At 43.3% G+C, this 19647-nt stretch overlaps 1 protein-coding gene across 11 annotated transcripts in view; it reads right to left on the bottom strand.

Annotated features, from left to right (window-relative positions):
• Positions 1–19647, bottom strand: part of LOC123029740 (ankyrin repeat and KH domain-containing protein 1-like) — an 84458-nt gene that overhangs the window by 12577 nt on the left and 52234 nt on the right. For 9 of the 11 annotated variants that reach the window (XM_044443006.1, XM_044443004.1, XM_044443007.1 and 6 more), the window contains exons 15-27: positions 17482–18234; positions 9970–10109; positions 9745–9856; positions 9178–9323; positions 8305–8447; positions 7282–7495; positions 5359–5534; positions 4686–4848; positions 3880–3975; positions 2783–2899; positions 1696–1870; positions 982–1438; positions 95–241 (exon numbers count right to left, since the gene is read on the bottom strand). In XM_044443006.1, the coding sequence (XP_044298941.1) occupies positions 95–241; positions 982–1438; positions 1696–1870; positions 2783–2899; positions 3880–3975; positions 4686–4848; positions 5359–5534; positions 7282–7495; positions 8305–8447; positions 9178–9323; positions 9745–9856; positions 9970–10109; positions 17482–18234 (2839 nt within the window). The remainder of the gene's footprint in view (positions 1–94; positions 242–981; positions 1439–1695; positions 1871–2782; positions 2900–3879; positions 3976–4685; positions 4849–5358; positions 5535–7281; positions 7496–8304; positions 8448–9177; positions 9324–9744; positions 9857–9969; positions 10110–17481; positions 18235–19647) is intronic. The other 2 variants (XM_044443014.1, XM_044443015.1) reach the window with 1 other exon arrangement.

The following is a 19647-nucleotide window of genomic DNA, read 5'->3' as shown; positions in this document are numbered from 1 at the left end:
TCTCCACACTCTTATCCCTAGGCTGGCACTGCCAAAATAAATGTACATAGAAGCACTGGACTACGGTCCATGAAAAACAGTGGAAACAATATACCTTCTCACAACTTCTTTCCAGCCTTCTTCTCTTTTTTGGCCTCTTTTTGGACTAGTCAGATTCAACTTGATGTTTGGAGACGTCAGGGGCAGAGAGACAGATTTATAACTTGTTGTTAAGGAGTTTGGGTTAGCTTCACCTTCAAGTCTAGGAAGAAATATGATTTAAAACTTAATTCCTTGTTACTAAGTATTGAAAACCCTACTCGTTATTGAATTCCTGCAGTGCAGCGACAGTTATCGTGATCAACACAGGAATAGTTATTTCAAAACTGAAGCTCCGCAGTGGGATGCTCGAAGGACTATCAATGCACAGTCCTTCCCAAGAGTTCAGTGGGCGGAAACCAAGTAGTATGGTGGCAGAAACTTAAGACCATTGGAAAATAGTTGAGGGCAGAGGACAACAAACCAAAGAGTGCCGTCCTCCACTGCTCTCTCTCCTTGGCCGCTGCTCAAGAAAAGATGAGGCTATGGGATGCTAGGGAGCAGAACCAAACAAGAGTCACGGCTTGCCTGTTTAATCCACCCACTGCTGGAGGAGCAGAAGGCTGTGCAAACAAGAGCAGGGCCTCTCGGCTCTCTAGTGGGGGAAATGGAAGACGTCTGTGCAACGGGCCCTCCCTGGGCAAGGGACAGCTCCCCCTTGGCTTTGTTTTCAATCAGAAAGAGGGACGGATAGTACCCAAACAGCTCCTGCATTTTGATCTTGGGAGTTACAGCACAATTTTTAATCTGTGTAAAATTCTAATCTCCCAAGCCTTCTCAGACTGCTCAGACTGACAGACCAGAATGCTTGCGGCTGGAAACGTTTCTGTGACAGGTCCGTATGAGAAAGACCCACGAACTAGTCTAACTAGCTGAGGGCAGGTGAGAAAACTGATCGCTCACCTGGTTTGCACTTTGGAAACTGAGGTGTTACTCTTTTCTTCCTGAGAAGGGAGCAGAGCTGAGGCGTAGCGTCTCTCGCCTGAGGAGTGCGTCTCCATAGTGAAGTTCAGCTCCTGGCTTTTGCCGCCACTGCTGCTCTCGCTGTTGCAATCTGTGCTGTCGAGGTTGTCGGAATCACTGTTGCCACCCGCACTGCCACCCCTTGGCTCGCCGTTTATTTTATTTTTATCTGCTTTTTGCTGTGCTAGAGTTATATGCTGGTCTGGCAAAATTATCTGCACATTTTGAGGAGTGTCCTTTGTTTTATTCTTCTTATTCTTCCTATTTGTGCTGGGAGTTGTTACTACATTGGCTCTCTTCTTCCCAAAAACATTTGTGAAAGTAGCTGATGTCGCAGATATTCCAATAGTAGTTGTAGTAGTTGCACTTGGAGGCTCTAAAGGAACTTCCTGATCAACTGAAAAAAGTGAATAAAAATAAGACTTGATTGTCATCCAGAACACCAGGTTTTCAGAAGTGTTTCAGAACACTTTTTACCATCGTGTCAGACTCAGAATGTTTTCCTTTAAGTCTGACTAGGAGTTCAGTATTACAGTCTTACCTATTTCCAAGACAAATCATTTGTTAGCTATTTGAGAAGGTACAGTATCAGAGCACCTGATCCTTCAAACAAAGTATGAACCTGTTGCCTGAGCAAAATAACAAGTTCCTCACCATCATCATCATTTTCCTCTTCATCTTCATCCTCTTGCAACTCTAGCGTTTCCTTAGGTTTGTGTTCCTCATCCTCCTCCTGTTTCCGTTTCTGTTCTTCTTTCTTCTTCTTCCTTTTCTCCTTTCTCTTCTCTCGCTTTGCTGCAAGAGCCTGCTTTCTACTCTCTTCTCTGGACTGTAGAAAAATCATTCACAATGCATGTTATAGATCACTAACAATCAAGACATCTTTAGACAGAGGAATATTTGTCCCAATCTGGCCCACACAACTTGAGTCTTGCAAGCAAAACCACACCACTGTTAAAGCCAGTTGCACAACAAAGGTATTTGTTCTTCACCGAAAACAAAAAATCCCATCAATTCATCCATATCCCTGTATTTTTCCACCAAACAGTTAAAATGTTCTGGTATTAGTGAAATCCAGACAGGAAGACCTTGCTAGAAAAAGCTGCACAGTCCAATGCCTTCTTCCAGCCCTGGTCTGAAAGGGTGGGGTGGGGGGCATGCACATCTGTTTAATAAGCTAGCAGAAATGCAGGGCAGGAGGTGCAGGGAGGCACAGGTAAACCCCCATCACTCCTCTTGCTCATCAGCCATCGCCTGTGGTGGATACTGAGCACCCAGGGAATTACTCGAATGTCCTCTGCCCTCGCTTGACATTAGGCCAGCATTCCCTGGGTGTTAAGGGAGTTGCTCTGAACACATGCCTAGAATGCAGCACTGAGCAAAGGCGTACGCAGTCTTGGCTTCATCAGGGTGTATGTCGGGATTCAGTCTTCTAGTAATGATTTACTTGATTTCTGCCTCCTCATTTACATCTCACCTAAAACTGGCTTGCTATGCTGAGATCAAATAGAGCCCACAGAGAGATGTAAGGGGAGAGTCAGACCCTCTTCTAGTCCAGGCAGTGTGGATGGCAAGGATTTTCAGCTTCCCAGTCCACACCAATCTGATTTCATGCACTGCAACACGCAGCGCAGCGCAGTGAGGTAACGGATTGCTCCAGAAAATTAAAACCAGATTCAAAGTCCGAACGATGCTCTGCTTCGCTCATCCCACTCATGAGCAGGCTGAAACCACAGCTTACCTTTTCCAAGTCTAGCTCTTTGAGTAGGATGCTTGCATTCTTGTTCGCTTCAGCGGCTTGCTGGTCCTTCGCCTTCACAATTGTTTCAACACACTGGTGACATTTTTTCAGCAGCTCCTATGTGAATAAGGAAAGACTATTGTGGGGAAACCAAAGATCCATTTGGCAACTTGCGGTACACTCAGAACCAGATACTTGCTGTTTTGTCTGTTAAAAAGCCACCAAAGCAGGGTATAACTGTTTGAAATAATCTAACCTTCAACAAAAACAAAAGCTTAAAAAACATTTTACTTCAAATCTACTTGTTTTGAAAGGTCAGACTTGCACCCTTTCTAAAGGCCAAGAGAGTGAGGGCCAGTCATGGACCTTGAAGAAGTACATAGTCTGCAGGCAATTCAGGAAAAAGGTTTTTCATGTATGTCTGACAAACAGGCCTCTACAAGTAATGGGACCTTCAAAACTCCAACCCTAACCCTTAGAAAATAACTTCATTAATTTTTTTAAGGTAGGGGTGTGTGTGTGTGTGTGTGTGTGTGTGTGTGAGGGAGGGAGGGAGGGAGGGAGGGAGGGAGGGAGGGAGAGAATTTCTGTTTATTTTCAGAAACATTTTTTTTTCTAAATAGAAATTTACTCGACAGATGCACCTATCAGCTACCATATACAGAAGGGTAAGCAACTTCCGGGGGTCAGGGGAACCCAAAGACCCAGTCCCAAACCCTACAACACCACCCAAATTAAGTGGTGCAGCAGCAACAAGGAAAAATAGCCTCCTTCAAAAAAGCAACAGCGGCTGTTTGGCCACCAGAATCTGATGTTGCAGCAGTGACAAAACGGGACCACTTTGTTCCAAAACAGCCCTCTAGCCTTAGATGAATCAGGTTTAATTTATGTAAATGTTGACTTCTTGGAGCAAGAGCACAGATATTGAGCATTACACATGAACAATGGGCTAGATCAGCTTCTACATTTGCTACTGTCTTGAATTACCTATATTATATTAAAAATAAATCTGGGTGGTACTGCTAAAAAAAATCAACTTTCTTTAGTTACACATTGTATACTAAGTCACTGCACACACTGATGTTTCCAGCACTCACCTTATCAGCTATTGTTGCTATATACCTCATGCATTCAATGTCTGAAGGAAACTGGTTAACTTCTTTCACCAGAAACTGAACGACTCTCACATGACCCTGAAAGAAAAAGAAAAAAGCAGCACTGAAGTTTACATGTGGTATTTAAAAAAATGCAACTAAGAATTTTAACTAGTACATGGCACTGTAAAAACTAAGCAATCCTGCTTGAACCTGAAGCAAACGCTCAATGGTTACATAACAGACCTAACTGCCACACCACACAAGGATATGGCTGGTCTAGCCTCTTTTTGCCCACTGGGCAAGTGCACAAGCAAAGCATAACATGGAGAAGCACCTTCAAGTTTGTTTCCAGTCCTGCTGATTTATATCAGGATTCCGATATGCCGTGACCTTGGGCAGCTGCAGAAAAAGCACCAAATTCTGCTTCTAGAGAATCCTATTTCTTTTTTTTTAAGGCAAGGCATACTTAAAGATGTATGGGTTACATACCAATGAAATTTCAAAAAGCAAAGGGCTGGCCATACAGATAAGCTAGTAAGAGCCTACACATTTATTTTTTCCCCTTTCCATGACCGGCAAAACCAGAAATAGTTTGCGGCAAAATTTCTGCAATGGCCTGAACATACATACTGTTCAATGCAGGTGATACGGTTTCTTCAAATCTCACATAACTGCAATTCCCACCCAAGGAAAGTAACAGCAGACAAATGGAGAGGAGAGACTCTTTTGAAAGAATTAGCGAAAACAGAATTGAGGTCAAATTTTTCAGTCCTGTGTTGTGGGGGGTGGGGCAGGGAGACCCTTACTTTACGAAATGCAGACATCAGGGGTGTGATTTTCCGGTTGTCTGCAGCATCCACGTCGGCTCCTGCCTGCACAAGCAGCTGCACTACATCAAGGTGGCCACCATTGGCTGCCAACCAGAGCGGGGTGTTTCCTTTCTTGTTGCGAACATCAATATGCGCCCCCCTGAAAGGAATTGCAGGAATCAGTGGAGCCGGCAAGTAATTCAGGCTGAAGTTGTAAATGCATTGCAGTTTCTCAACACTGGTCAAAGGAAGTTGTTAGCATCAACATTTCCTTCACAGGCAAGAGATACGGCCAAACGACAAAACTAAGGTCATGAGATCTGCAGCATGGTGTAACGTCCATCCGGTTTCTAGCTGCTCCATCCTATCCTACCCGCCACTTTCCCCTCCCCAGCCCACCAGCCTGAATTCCATACCTTCTGAGTATTCCCAGTCCTCGCTGGGCTGTTCTGGTTCCCAGCCCCCACCTTAGCAAGTTGCTCTTTTACTGTATGTCAGCAAACAGCAGGGCTCTGCCAAGCCTCCCTCTTCCTAGAGGATAGCACCAAATGGGTTGCACGGGCTTTGCAGCTGACTGACTACAGAGGAAACGAAACGCCTTTTTGGCACGTTGCTCTTTACCTTGACAGTGCCAAGGAGCAGTTATTACTGACGCAAAAAAACAACATACCGATTAATCAGGAGCTCGCAGAACTTGTAGTGGCCTTTGTCCGCAGCAATCGTTAATGCCGTATCCCTCGAGGAAGGCACGGGAGGAGCATTGACATCGGCTCCTTTGTCCAGAAGGACTCGTCCAACTTCTGCATATCCTCCAGAAGCAGCTTCCATCAGGGGGGTAAGCCCAGTCTTAAAAATGTTTACAACAACTATTAAAATAATTTGTTTGCAGCCAAGCCTTATATAAGCAAGACTTTAGGATGGCCATGAAGCAACAGGAAATAAAGTTCTTAACAGCTTGGGTCCTGGCTACCTGAAGGAGTGCTTACGTCCATATGTGCCCACCCGCCCCTTGAGATCAGCGGGAGAGGCCTCCTCTGGGAACCCTCCGTGAAGGAAATTAGGAGGGTGAGTACTCGGAGGAGGGCCTTCTCTGCGGTGGCGCCCAATCTATGGAATGCGCTCCCCAGAGAGGTCCACCTGGCGCTGTTGTTATTTGCTTTTCGGCGCCAGGCCAAGACCTTTTTATTTAAACGTCATTTTAATTGTTAATATTATTTATTTATTTTATATCCTTGGCCAAGTCAACTCAAATTATATTGTTTTTATATTGTGATTATTTATTTGATGCGAGCCACCCCAAGGGTTCGGCGAATGGGGCGGCATAGAAGCTTCCTAAATAAGTAAGTAAGTGCCTGGAAAGGGTTGCTGGCCCAGTCCACTGCCACACGGTCCCTTCACAGTCTAGCACTATCGAGATGTAGATAAAGTGCGGCAGCAAGAGGGCCAGGGGGCTTCAGAGGGATGATGGGAGGGGAAAGTCGAGAGCTTTTCCCTGGTAAGGGGGATTCTGACTTGCAGCTCTAAGGTTAGGTGCAGATCTCCAGCAAGACAGCCCCTCATCCTGCCCCAAGGCCTCAGGAACGTTTTCCTAATCATGCAGTAATGCTAGCCACCCCCATCCACACACTTTTGAGATACTACTCAGAGTTCCAAATAAGTCATGCAACCCGAAAGCATCAAAATGCAAATCTATGTATTGCAGTCTAAATGTGATGCTTTGTTTCAGTACCAAATTTGTCTATTTTGAACAGTGGTCTCCGAAGCTGGAAGGAATACGTCAAAGTTCACTCTTATCCACACGCTATTTAACATGAATACACGGCGCAAGTCTTCCAGAAGTCTGGGCTGCCATGTCACTGATGTGCAGATGATATGCAGCTCTCCTCTTATTTTCTACTTAGTAATTTCAGAGAAAATATAGAGCTATTGAAGAACAGGGATTTTGAGAAGATGTCTGAGGTCCAGAAAGTGATGAGAAGGCCTTTGCAGCGTTCTCCAAAAAGTTCTGGAACATTCTTCCAAAGGTAACTCATCCACTCTTTTCTTTCAGCTGCCTGGAGAGGATGATCACTCTGCGCACTGACTCGTTTATTAGATTCTACTGTTGTTTCATTGAGATTTTATTTGTATCATTATTTTGTTCTAAATTGTAAAATGTCTAGAGATTTTACTTTGAGGCATTATAAGTAAAGTGAGTGGGAACCAGAGATGGGACCTTTTCAGTTGTGGCCTCTAACCTTGTATTATTCACCTCCTCAGAGAGAAACAGCACTGTGGCTACTTGTAATGGGTTTTAAAAATAACCTGTACTCCCTGACCCTTAATAATAAGAATCCCTCATTCAAAAGAACATGTCTTCTTCCATGTTTGAAAGCAAGCAAGCAAACACCCGGTGTTGCTACTGGTACAACCCTCCTTAAACCAGGATAGTTGCAAGCCTGTAATCAAAGGCAAAGTGAGCAGTGGGATCACTTTCCACCAACTGCAGTTTTGGAGGCGCTGCCGGTCAGGCTACAGCTTTGCGTTACGGAGTCAGTGGCTCTGCCACTGGATACCACGAGGCCACCTGAAAAAGAAGCCACTGCTCGCTCACCTTTGCCCTATGTTCAACATTGGCTTTCCTGTCCAAAAGCAGGCTGACCACCTCTGCTCTGCCTTGGAAACAGGCTAATGTGAGTGCTGTGTTCCGATTGGTTTCAATCTGGGCATTGATATCCGAGCCCATATCGAGTAACAGCTTCACTGCAGGCACATGACCGTTCATAGCCGCCAACATCAGAGGAGAAATGCCTAGCTTGCTGCCGGTCCTAGAGGAAAGAAACAATGAGTGCAACTTCCAGAAGGACAGAATCCAGGCCCACGTAAGCAGAATGTGAAACAGAAGAGTAAACAATTATGCTGTTTATTAAAAAAAACTGGAAGAGAAATATTACAAATATAAAGGTCATCAAGAGGCAACTGGCGTCAACCGGTGGACAGGTTAAATACTGGCAGGATTTTTAAGGAATACTGGATGAATTTGGTTCTGAATAACCGAACCACACAAATTTTTAAAATACAAGACCAACAGAGACTGAAAAGAAAAAAAGAAACACATTTGTCGCCAGCTCAGTATTCCATTATTAAACTGTAATGATGCACTGACCAGCTATGGAATTGGTCACTGAATTGTAACAGTTTAACAAGGAATACTGTGGCCAAGTTCCATCAGCAAAATCCTGCCCCCTGGGGCTTCCCAGAGGGCCATGCCAACCAGGCACCACCCCCTTTCTCCAAGCCCCCAAATGATTGGCGGTTCCCCAGTTTTTGTGCCCATTTTATTCTCTGTTCCAAAAGGGTGGAATGTATCTCTTCAAGGCAAAGTTATTAGCAGCAAAAGCTAAGCTAGGATAGGATGGCGTGTTTGGTCCCATTCCCTTTGCTTTTGGCTTTCCCCACCACTAAGGTGTGACCCCTGGGAGCTCTGCCGAAATGGAAGAGGCAGGAAGAGGCCTGGCTTAACACATCCAAGCAGGATGAAGTGGCAATTCAGGCTCACTTCTATTAGCACAACCCTGCAAAGAACCAGGAATGGCATCCGTGGCATTCCGCCAAGCCCACCCACATGGTCTGTTACCTGGAATTAATTTCTGCTCCAGCATTAAGCAGGATCTTAATGATATTAACGTATCCGCCAGACGCAGCGAGGCTCAGGGGTGTATAATCAGACACGTTCCTGTGTTCCTTGTTTGCGCCTCGTGCCAGCAGCAGGTCGACCACCTGGAAGGTACAGCAATATTGACAAGATCAAAGAGTGACCAGCAGGTTCTGCCACGGGGTGGGGGGAGTCCTGAACAGCCAAAATGGCTAAGTTTATAACTAGCTGCTGCATGTAGTGCAAGCCAAGGAACGTCTCCTGCAGCACCATTTATTCTACTCAGCTGCTATGCCAAAAGCCAGCTGCTAATGATCGAACAATGCAGAAAGATTTTGGCCACATGACACTTCTCCAAGAGAATTCCCCCACTGACATTCAGTTCGGACTAGAGGACCATCCCATCGATCAGCCACAGTGATACAGGGCCTGGAGCCTCAAGGCTGGTGCTGCGATGCACTCTCCATGTGGCCGCCCTTAAAGTTCTTCTGGGAACTGGAGCGAGGGCAGATGGCAGCCACTTGGCTACTGTTGGGGGCGGCCCCTTTCAGCATCCAGTCCCTCTGCTGCAGAAACGGCACCGGCGGCTGAGCCACTCCTGGGCCAGGCTTAAGGTTCTGGCATAGCTTACATGCCCTTGACCACCTGCAGCCAGGATACAGGAGCGAGTGGATTCTTCCTTACCAACCTGCCTGGTTACTGAGCTCATTGGCAGGCGTTCTTCTGGTGCAACAAAATGTTGCAAGCAGTCAGGGGACTTTTTGTGCTGCTGTAAGTGTATGCCGTCTTCCCACATACAACTACAACATACGCACAGAATTCCATGCAAAGCCGAACGAAGATGGGAATGTTTACCTCTTGACGCCCTCCAGAGCACGCTAACGAAAGTGGAGTGTCCTTAGTACGCTCAGATTGTGCTTCGATATCTCCACCTTTATCTAAAAGGATTTCTACGACACCAACATGACCAGCAGTTGCGGCTAAAATTAGCGGTGTGAAACCTAATAGAAATGATCAGATTAAAAAATCATGAATATTACCTGCTCCACAGCATATTCACAACAGTAATTCACAATAAGTATTGGCAGTAGAAATCACTGAAATAAAGGTCTGAGTCTGTCAGAAACCACTTGGGGCGTGGATAAGGGTTAGGGTGGGTGTACAGAGGTGACAAATCAGAGTTTTAAAAAATGCAAATTTCATAATGAGGTTACTCAAAATTGCCAAACAGAAAGAACCATTAAGTTCCCAGACACTTGCCAGAACTAATCAAAGCTAGGAAAAGAGCAAAACAATAAAATAAAAAAATAAAAAGCCCCAACCCACTGAACCAGAAAGTTATGAGAAGCGATACGGTGAGCAACTGGATGCACTTTGAAACCTGATAAAAGCATCGGCATGTAGTGCCGGCCAGTCTCTTACCTTTCTTATCTCTGTGTTCTATACTGGCACCTCGTGCTATCAACACAGAGACGAGCTCTTCGTGCCCACCAGCACATGCGAGAGTCAGTGCAGTATCATGGTTGCTCTCCGTCTAAACAGCAGCAAAGACATATTTTATGCTTTACTCCCGATCACTTCAGCATCGCTTGGCCGTGTACATTACACCAAAACCAGAATTTTCACCAATTCACCAATATTACTCACATGGGCATCAATGTCAACAGAAGGGTATGTGGGGAGCACAGACTGGGAAGTCACACTGAGTGCTTGTGAGCAAGGCTCAGGTGTAGGCGATTCTGCAGTATGTGAGGAATTGGAGCCAGTGGGCACTCTGCTATTGACAGCTGGAAGAGAGGAAACAAGATGTTCAACACCTCCTGCTTCACAGGCTCCTTTCCCAGAGAAAAGACAATTCACCTCTAAACTCATTAAAGAATGGCAAATCACCAAGTAAATGCAAAAAGGCACCCCAATTCCAGGAACATGTATGATGGAGTCTCACTTTACATTATGCATGCTGGTACACATTTCCAGACATAAAATATGTGCACGTCACCAGAAGTGTGAAGGAGACACATTCCAAAATGTTTGGAAGCAGTAACTGGGGAAGTCTCTCCTCCTTTTCTTCCTCCCCATTCCTGAATGTTAAAGAGCGCACCATCACATTTGGCCTGCACCTTTTGTGCATTATGGGCTCAACTGTTGCTTCACACTTGCTTATCAAGTGACTTCGCGATTTTCAAGCTAAGCTGCACAAGCAGTAGCGCAACCAAGACCAAAACGTAAACCAGGATTGACCCCAGAGTCAAATGAGCTGACATATCCCTGAATATGTCCACACATATTCTCCACCCTCCTCAAAACTAAACACGGCCATTCTTTTTCTCAGATTTAGGAAAAGGCACCTCAGAATTCAGGCAATCTGTGCAGCATCTATTTGGCACTCATTAGAAAAGCTATAGCTCAATGGATTCTGAAGGCACTCCGGGCAGATGTTTAGTGAATCTAAACATCTGTGAATGCAGCTGAATTATTTCACCTCCCTAGAATTATCGGTGTTTCTGAGTCTGTATTCAAGTTTTTCTGAAGGTGCTGGAGAATCCTTTCCAGAGCTAAATTTTCTCGATGTTCGAGCTTTTACATATAAGCAAGTGACACTTTTGCAGTCACCCTATTTATGAGTAAATCTGAATGTGGAGTTTTTAACAGGAGGTGAGATGTAAAACAATTATTAAATTATACTGAAATTGTAAAGTGAATTACCTATTAGAAGACTATTACTGTGGAAAGATGGTTTACATTTAAGATAAAAATTGTTTTTGCTGAACTGTGAAAATTTACATACAGGACTTGCTGAACACTTGTGAACCAAGCATAAAAACAAAAACGAGCAATACACTTAAATTCAATTTCAGATTTCCTCATCAGCTGAAGACATTTTTACAGAGAATCTGTCTTAACTGAATTAGCAAAAGAAAGGTATTAAAATAACAAGTTAATACCTTGCTATTGTTTACAAGGAAACAACACCAATTAAATTTTCTTTGAGCAGGACCCTTGTCTTTTCACATGAACTCAAGTCCAATGAAACTTTGGCTTCGGCTGGTTAAAGGGGATACCAAAAGCAGCAGCTTACACCAGGGTGGACAGAAAGTAGATTTCAAGATCTTTTACATTTCAACTCATACCTTTCCTGGAAGCAGCTTCTGGATGTTAACTGGAAGTAGTGCTTGTACAGTCTCCAGCGCAGAGTTTGCATTGATCAGAGAGCTGGACCAGATTATCTCCAAATTACCTTGCAACTCTGGGACTCTATGACATCCAAAACACCTGGAGAGCTACCTTCCACCTACCCATGATTTACAGTACAAGTATGCATTTTGTACACCTGACTTGTAACAATTCACTACACTGTTAGGAACAGACAGTACCAAAAAGGCAAAATGGAAAATGGACTAGGAGTTTCTGCAAGTTTTCCTTTTAACGAGCAACATGTGAAAGTATCTGACTGCACAAAGTTGCCGGTATTGTCTGACAATAGCAGAAACAGCACTGTAGAGACACTTAAGTAAAGGCATTTAAGGGATATCTCATTTCTAAATAAGAAAGCAATCACTTCTGCTACCTTTCAGTTCAAATGCATTAGTGAATCTTAGAACTGATTTCTGAATCAGTACGATACCCAAAAACGAGGTTTCTAAATTAGTTCAGTTTTCATATTTAATGGAAAAGTACAGTCAGAAAATATAGCAAAATGCATTTTTAAACTAAAGCATTTTGTTTAGCTGCCCCCCCATTCCCAAGCTTTGCTTTCTATACATCATTCAGCCAGCCAATATTTATAGACTTAAAATTTTGCACATTTTCCTTTCCAGCAGAAAAATGTGGAGACCCAAATAATGACTCACTTTCCAATGGACCACTTTAAACAAATGTTTCCATAGTATAAACGTGTAAAGCCAATATGCAATATAAGAGGCATTCACTAAATCTCCAGGGCATCAAATGAAGACGCAGTACTGGGTGACCTAAGAAGGGGGCACCAGCCAAAGGGCAGAGGACTACAAATTCTTGATATTTACACAGAAGCAGCTACATGTGGCCCTTTACATGCAGCATACACATCCAATATGATTACTGCCCCCAAAGTTTACAACATACATTAATTTAAAGGAAGACAGAGTTGGGAAGAAAATGGTGAAAGGGGATGAATAAGGGTTTTTATCAATTTCTTCTTCTACCTGTAGCTTCCACTGAAAACCTACTCTGGAGGTTTGGAGAACCCTCCAGAAATGCATGAAAGGCAATATACCTGGGGCAAAAGCAGGGGGAAATCAGCAAAAATGATCTCTTCCCCAACCTTCCTCCATAGGGTGCTAATCTTTTCGGTGAATGAAGGAACCCTCTTTTGGGTTCCTCCTCCAAGTGCCTCTCTTCTTGGCTCATGACTGGGCAACCTCATGGTTGTCAAGTATAGATCAATATACTGAAACTGAAATATTAGATAGCTCAACAGCTATAATCAACCGCTTTGAAGCGAAGGGTCCTTGCAGAAGCATGAGCAATGTACACTTAGTAAAGTGGACGTACTTGGCCCAAGAGGCAAAAATCCAAACGTCAGTTAGAAAGCTAGACACCGGCATATCAGAAGATGGCCTACGATAACCTAGAATAAGGACCTTCAATATAGCATATCTCCTTTTCATTAAACCTGCTGTAGAACTGTGTTCTTTCAGTCAAAACAGTAATTTTCAAATCTCAAATGTGTCTGTATTCTTATTGGGTAAGGTTGTGGGAGACCTACTTTAGGAGCACTTTGAAGCATAAAAAAATGGTAACCAGCCCAATGAGATGCTGGAATCTCCCCTACACACGATGGGTTTCATACAGGGCTGCAACTGCGTTAAAGTTAAAATGTCCTTTAGCAGGTTTACCCAGTTGTCCTTGCACAGATTGTATACACATAAAAACAAAACAAAATTTTAAATATGTTTTATAACAGCCATCTTTCCCCGTTTCTTTCCAGCATCTGGTATTTGCAGATATATTGCCTCATGTGAAGATTCTATCATCTTTAGCAATATTTTTCTCACTTACACGAAATGTTTGGCAGCCTAGCATGTTGATGGGCAAGACAGATTCACTGGAATACAAGACCCACTCAAGCAGATATTTCTGTCTCCTTCCATTCCCAGGAATGAAGCAAGTTCACCAGAGAAAGATGGAAGAGTGGCAGGGAGCACTGCCCAAAATGCTTGGGAGCCCGAATTCAACGATTTCCCTGCCAAGATGTCCATCTCCAGTCGTGACCAGCTAAAGGCACCTGCCCCGCTCCGAAAAGCACAAGAAGCCCTGTCTGCTCACAACGTGTCCAAAGCCTGCAGGCAAGTTCCCAGCAGCGCCCACTCAGTCAGACATGAAGCCATCACAGAAACAGGTAAGACGTGCCAACAGACTCTCGAAGAAAAACACACTTTACAAGAAAATGTTTCTCCTTGCTGCTTGGAATTTTATTTCCACAAGTCTTTTCTGGGCCAGCTGAGGCATGGAAGTGCTAAGAAAGTGAGAGAACCACGGGCCATTTAAGCAAACAGATGGCCACAGTGGCTTGCCATTTCTGACTGGTCATTTTTCTGGCTCAGGGCCAGCAAAACATGTTTACTTTACCATGCCATAATACTTATATTACAAAGGAGAAGGGGTTCAAAGTGAACCAAAATGCTGCAGCTCGTTCGTAACTCTGTATGATCACAGCATCCCCCATGCCTAAACCAAGTTAGAGTGCGCTCCAAGAAGGGCCAACGTCCCAACAGCGTAATATAGCTGGAAGCCAGCAACAGCACCTTCCACAAATGAAAATTACATTGAGAGAAAAAGGAAACAGGTATATCACAACTGGGCAACTTCTTCTTCCTTCTCTTTTCTCCTCCTATATTATTTATTTACTTATACTGTTATTTTTAATTTTATATTATGTTTGAAACTCAGTGTATTTTTTGTATTTTTGTATTTAATGGTAATTTATTATGTTCTATTGTATTTCAATGTATTTTATTGAGTTGTAAGCCGCCCCGAGGCTTCGGCAAGGGGCGGCATAGAAATGTAATAATAATAATAATAATAATAATAATAATAATAATAATAATAATAATAAGCAAAAGCAACTGCTAGGCAACTTACCATGTAAGCAAATACAACACATGCTATACTGATATGTATAAGAAACAGAGGCAATTTTTGTCAACAGATAATGCACTAAGAGAAAACAAAGGCTTGCAACAAAATATACAAAATGCTGCTACTCCACTTAAAAAAAGACTATGTATTAGCAGTATAAGCAAATGCCAATTGTGTAACCTGGTGCAAAAGACTCTGTTTTGCTTTGCTTTGGAGCTCAGACCCTAACTCCATATTAGATTTGAGAGTTAATTTTCTTTTTTTTCTTCTGCAAAACTAGCAGTTAGTAGTTTGTTGATGACAACAACTACAGTAGCAGTCCAGTGGCAGCCTTTTTGTGAGAGTGCCCACAACACTCACACAAAATTCCCAGTGTCCTCAACCGTCCAAAATGCTTGTGAGCCCGAATTCAATGCGTAAGATTCTTTCTGTACTTTTGGGAAGTCTGATATTTGAAGTGTAATAGCTACACCAGTGCAAACTAGCTTGGACAGGAGCTACATCTTTGACTGCTGATGGGTCAGTAAAAAAAAATACAAATAACCTGCATCTTCATATCTACTGCTCATTCAATTTTAGGGGGATTAGTTCTACATGTGGAAGCCAAGCAAGGCCTTGAGTAGTGAATGTCCAAGCACTATTATTGCCTATAGATTAAGATACGCACTGGCTCAGCTCCTGGAACCACACTAATCTTCCTCTTTTTCCATCTTTGCTTTGAATGAAGACTGCTCCCACCAATACCTGCAATACATGCAACCCTTGAAAATGTAACCCTGCACTGGATTTCAAGTAGGTACATGCACAAATAAATCTGCAGATCTGATCACCAAATGTCACCTCTCTGCACAGCCCACATCATGAATTAGACTGTTCTTTTAATAGTTTCTGCAAAGAAAGCAACATGCTACTAAATATTGGCTTGGCTCGGTCCAATCATCATTTGGCAACAAGCTTCCATCCACACTGCTCTCTAGAAATGATGCAAACCTAAGACTGCCAACAATTAAACACTTAAATCTTTCTGTTTCTCAGGTACATTAAGTGAATCTTCCCTATACAAGGGTACCATTAACAGAACCGGGATACACGTATTTACACAATTCACATTCATACACCTATGTATTAGGGCTGAACAATGCTCCAAAGTAAGCATTTTCAGCTCAAAAGACTGGCTGGGGGAATGAAAAGATTACATTCAGACATTTCCAAGGCACCCCTTGTTCCTTCCCTCACTGTCTCTTTGCAGTCTTGATGGAAGTATGGCAGCAGTTTCTGCCATATTTCAGGAGCCATCTTTCTCTGAGTGAACTGCATTATTACAAGAGCTATGTATGCACTTCCACGGCATCAACAACCTGAAGAGAGCCAGTGAGGTGCAGTGGTTAAGAGGGCAAGACTGGGATCCAGGAGCACTGGGTTCTACTCCCCACTCAGTCGTGGAGCCCGCTGGGGGACTTTGGGCCAGTCACGGACCCTCAGCCCAACCTACCTCACAGTTGGTTTTGTGAGGATAAGGCTCATATTCAGCTTGTGATCTACAACAATTTTGTGATCCTTCTCACTGGAAGTATTATTGAACCAAGTATTTTGTAACTGTGCATTTGGTTCCCTTTTCCTCGGTCTAGAAGTTGGCATCCTGCTGCTTTTCAGCCTCACATCCAACCTATCAAGATCATTTGAATTTTGTTCCTTCCTGTCTTCCAGGGTATGACAAACAGGATGGTCAAAAGGAAGTTTTTCTGTCATTAAAACATGTACAAGTGTGAGCTTACACAGGAAAAATGTCAAGACCTCATTAAATTGACAACCTCTTAATGTGCAAATATAAAAAAATAAAAATTAACGAGGGAGAACTCCTGCCTGCATAGCTACACATCAGGCTAACATGTTGAGTCACCTCTGCTAAGCTGGAAAGGTACAGGCCTGCAGCCGGATGGGTGGCCACAGGTGGGAGTGGAGCAGGGGGGCTGACTCATTCCAACTCTACTACTCTACAGTCTATTCTATGTTCTGCTACTCAAAAGACACCATCTTTCCTGTTTCTTTTGCAGGTTCAGAAATAAGGACTATTCCTACACAGCAATGCTGATGTAGCTTCAAAAATAAAATACAAGGGCCATGTATGAAGCACGCAGACATTGGTATTGATTTCATCGGACTGCAGTTAATTTAGTCTTTATAGCAGCAGGGCCTTCAAGAACACAGACTCCCCTTATGCTTGGTACCATTACTCTGCAATGAAGGTTTCCATTAAATCTTTCAGCCTATATGAGTCCATCTAAATCCAGTACAAAATTTCACCTACTATCTTATTTCATGACCATTGATCAACTATTCTAATTTTAGCTGTTAAAGCAAAGGGAGAGCTGCTGAGGGTGGCTAGCTAGTGCAGCCCAACTCTGTTACTGTCCCCTTGCAAGTATTTTTAGCCCTTCCACTTAGTTTCAGGGAAGCAATTCTCACATGTGTTCTCCCTCACAACTGATAACAGGTATATGATATTCTGGAGTTGGGTACAAAGCAGGTGAATGAGTGGTCCACAGAGCGTGTTGCAAACACTGGCTAGCCAAGTTTCCTCCAACTAGAAAGCTGCCACCCAGAGAGCAGGAATCAATGCAGTCATGCACGAAGGCCCCACGCAGAACCACCAATTCACGCAAGCGTGGCCTGGTCATGGGCGGAGTGACTGCCCCGCACATTTTTACTGGCTGACATCAATTAGCCTTATATCTACACAATTTCATATATTTCTGCAACTCCACTTAGCTTCTCTCTCACAACTCAGTTCAAGCAACCAATAACAGATGTGGAAGCCAAAAGGATTATATCATAAGAGTTCAGTAAATAAATAAAAAAGGTTAATATTTTGCCTTTGATAAAGCAATCCCAATACCTGGGTATTTAACTATGCTAAAAGGACACTAAACAAATGTTCCCAGAAAGAAAAACGGAAAGATAGCCTTGTCAGAAGGAACGAGAGCAAAGAGACTGAGCACACACACATTAATGCAAGAAAAGGTATATTTCTCAACCCACCTGCTATCAGGTCATCAAGAGTGTCGGTAAGCGTCTGTGCTGGAGTGGCAACCATTAATCCGTCTGGTTCTTGAACTAACAGCCCCTGACCATGTCCAGCAATTGGCTGCTGTCCTACAGCTTGCTGGTTACCCAAAACTTTCTGCAGTTCAAAAGAATCTGTCCCATTACAACCTACATTACTGGAAAAGTCACACTGTGGTGTCGATAAAGGCTGGAGAGGGGCAAACTCAGTTTGCTCAGGAGATGGTGGAGAGTGCTGCTGCTCATCTTTACACAGGGCACTGCCAACCTGTGGTAACCCTGCAAAGTGATCCCCAGAGAGACCCTCATTTCCTGCTACTTCTGGGAGGACCCCCGGGTGTGGGCACTGCGGCTGCGGCTGCGGCTGGGTAAGGGGTCCCTCTGTCTGACCTTTGGTCTCCAAATATTCTTTGGTGAATTGCTGTTGAGTTTTCATCTGCAACTGCCTTTCCACCTTTTGCAGCTCCTTCAGTATCTTCTTCTTCTTCTGTACTTGCTCTTCTCTGTTCTTCTTGAGCTCTTCGATCTTATCTTTATTCAAAGGTTCGCCTTGAATTAACTCCAATGATTTAAGCTGTGCTTTTTCGATAGCACTAATTCTCTGTCCAAGTTCATTCAGCTTGCCTTCAGTTTCTTCTACTATACATTCCAAAGGCTGGTATGGGTGGAAAGGTGACAGGAGGTCCTGATCTGCTACCTGAAGGGAAGTTGACTTCTGCTTGGATGTACCTAAGCACACGAAAAATGTTTGAAAAAATGCCATGCTGAAGTTAACCCATACCGCCCCACTCTTCCTCCACCCCAAATAAACCACATCATGATAAAACGGATTGAAGCCTGGACTTCGTAACAGAACAGATAGCACAAGACAGAACTGGATTTTAAATATGGATCCTGGCTTCAACTATATTCATGTTCAAGAACAACAATGCTCTTTTGGACACTGGCTCCCAAGGAAATAAAACTGCAAACAGAAAGCAGGATTAGAATGTTTACTGATGCCCTGACAACACGTCATTCTGGTTAGGCACAAGTAGTGAAATCCCGTGAACACAGTTGAATCCGGAAATCTTAATTTGCAGGCTGCATTCAACACGCAACACATCCCCAGTTTTGGGAGTGGTACTCTAGAAATGTGATGCAAAACTACCAACTATATTCCCCAACAGGAGAACCCTACCGATGTAAAAATATTGTGCATTTCTTAAAACCAAACAGATATTTGCTGCAGTAAAGCTGTTTAAATTTTAAATTCTTCCCAAAACAAATCTAGGAAGAAATAACCCCATATAAATGCCTCCAAATCATTCTAGTCTAGGAGATTTGCCGTGCAGAAGCCCAAATGAATATTGTTTCTTCATGGGCAAACATTTTAGTGTTTAAAATCCAGAAGGGGGTGGGGGGAAAGGCAATATTTCACAAGGTAAATAAGCATTTTCAAGAGAGCCACCACATATCCTAAGATGCAGAAACAGAGTCTGACATCTAACTGTCAGACAAGCTTATTTTACAAGACTGAGCATTAATGCTACTGGAAGGTTTGATTCAAAGCTTTGATTCAGGACTTTAGCATCTACGCAGCCACTTATCAAACCTAGTTTCTAACACTCTGTATCAATGCACTGATTGATGTAATACAAGCATAGATAACGTTGTACCAAACCTGTGGATATTTGGATCCGTAGCTCCCAGCTTCGAAGAAAATGAGTACAAGACTGATTGGTTGCTTAGCCATTAGCAGCCACATTCTTTTTCTGTCTCAGGTCAGGCAGCCTTGCAAAGTCTATGAACTGCATTAAGTTGCCATTCATAAGGACCACTGAGAACAAGATTAGGCTGATTTGTCATATTATCTCCAGGATAAAAGCCATGAAAGACTTGCCAAACCCTACAGCATCTACCAGGCCAGGTAATTAAATGGACCACTGTCACATCTGCCTACAAAGTGGAACTATTACCTTCCTATCAGTCTTCCTGATAAGCTGCATTCAGCTCTTATTTACTATGAATCTGTGTAACTCAACTCCTTTTTAATGTAAAGAAAACATTTGAAAGCACAGCACTACCTAAATTAGGGATCATCTCAAAACCATTGATCTGGTCCTGTACTCATTTGCCCCCAGAATATAAATTATACAGGTC

Source organism: Varanus komodoensis, unplaced genomic scaffold, assembly GCF_004798865.1.
Source record: "Varanus komodoensis strain SLA01 unplaced genomic scaffold, ASM479886v1 scaffold40, whole genome shotgun sequence".
NCBI lineage: Eukaryota > Metazoa > Chordata > Lepidosauria > Squamata > Varanidae > Varanus > Varanus komodoensis.
This window is presented reverse-complemented; position numbering and strand designations above follow the sequence as displayed.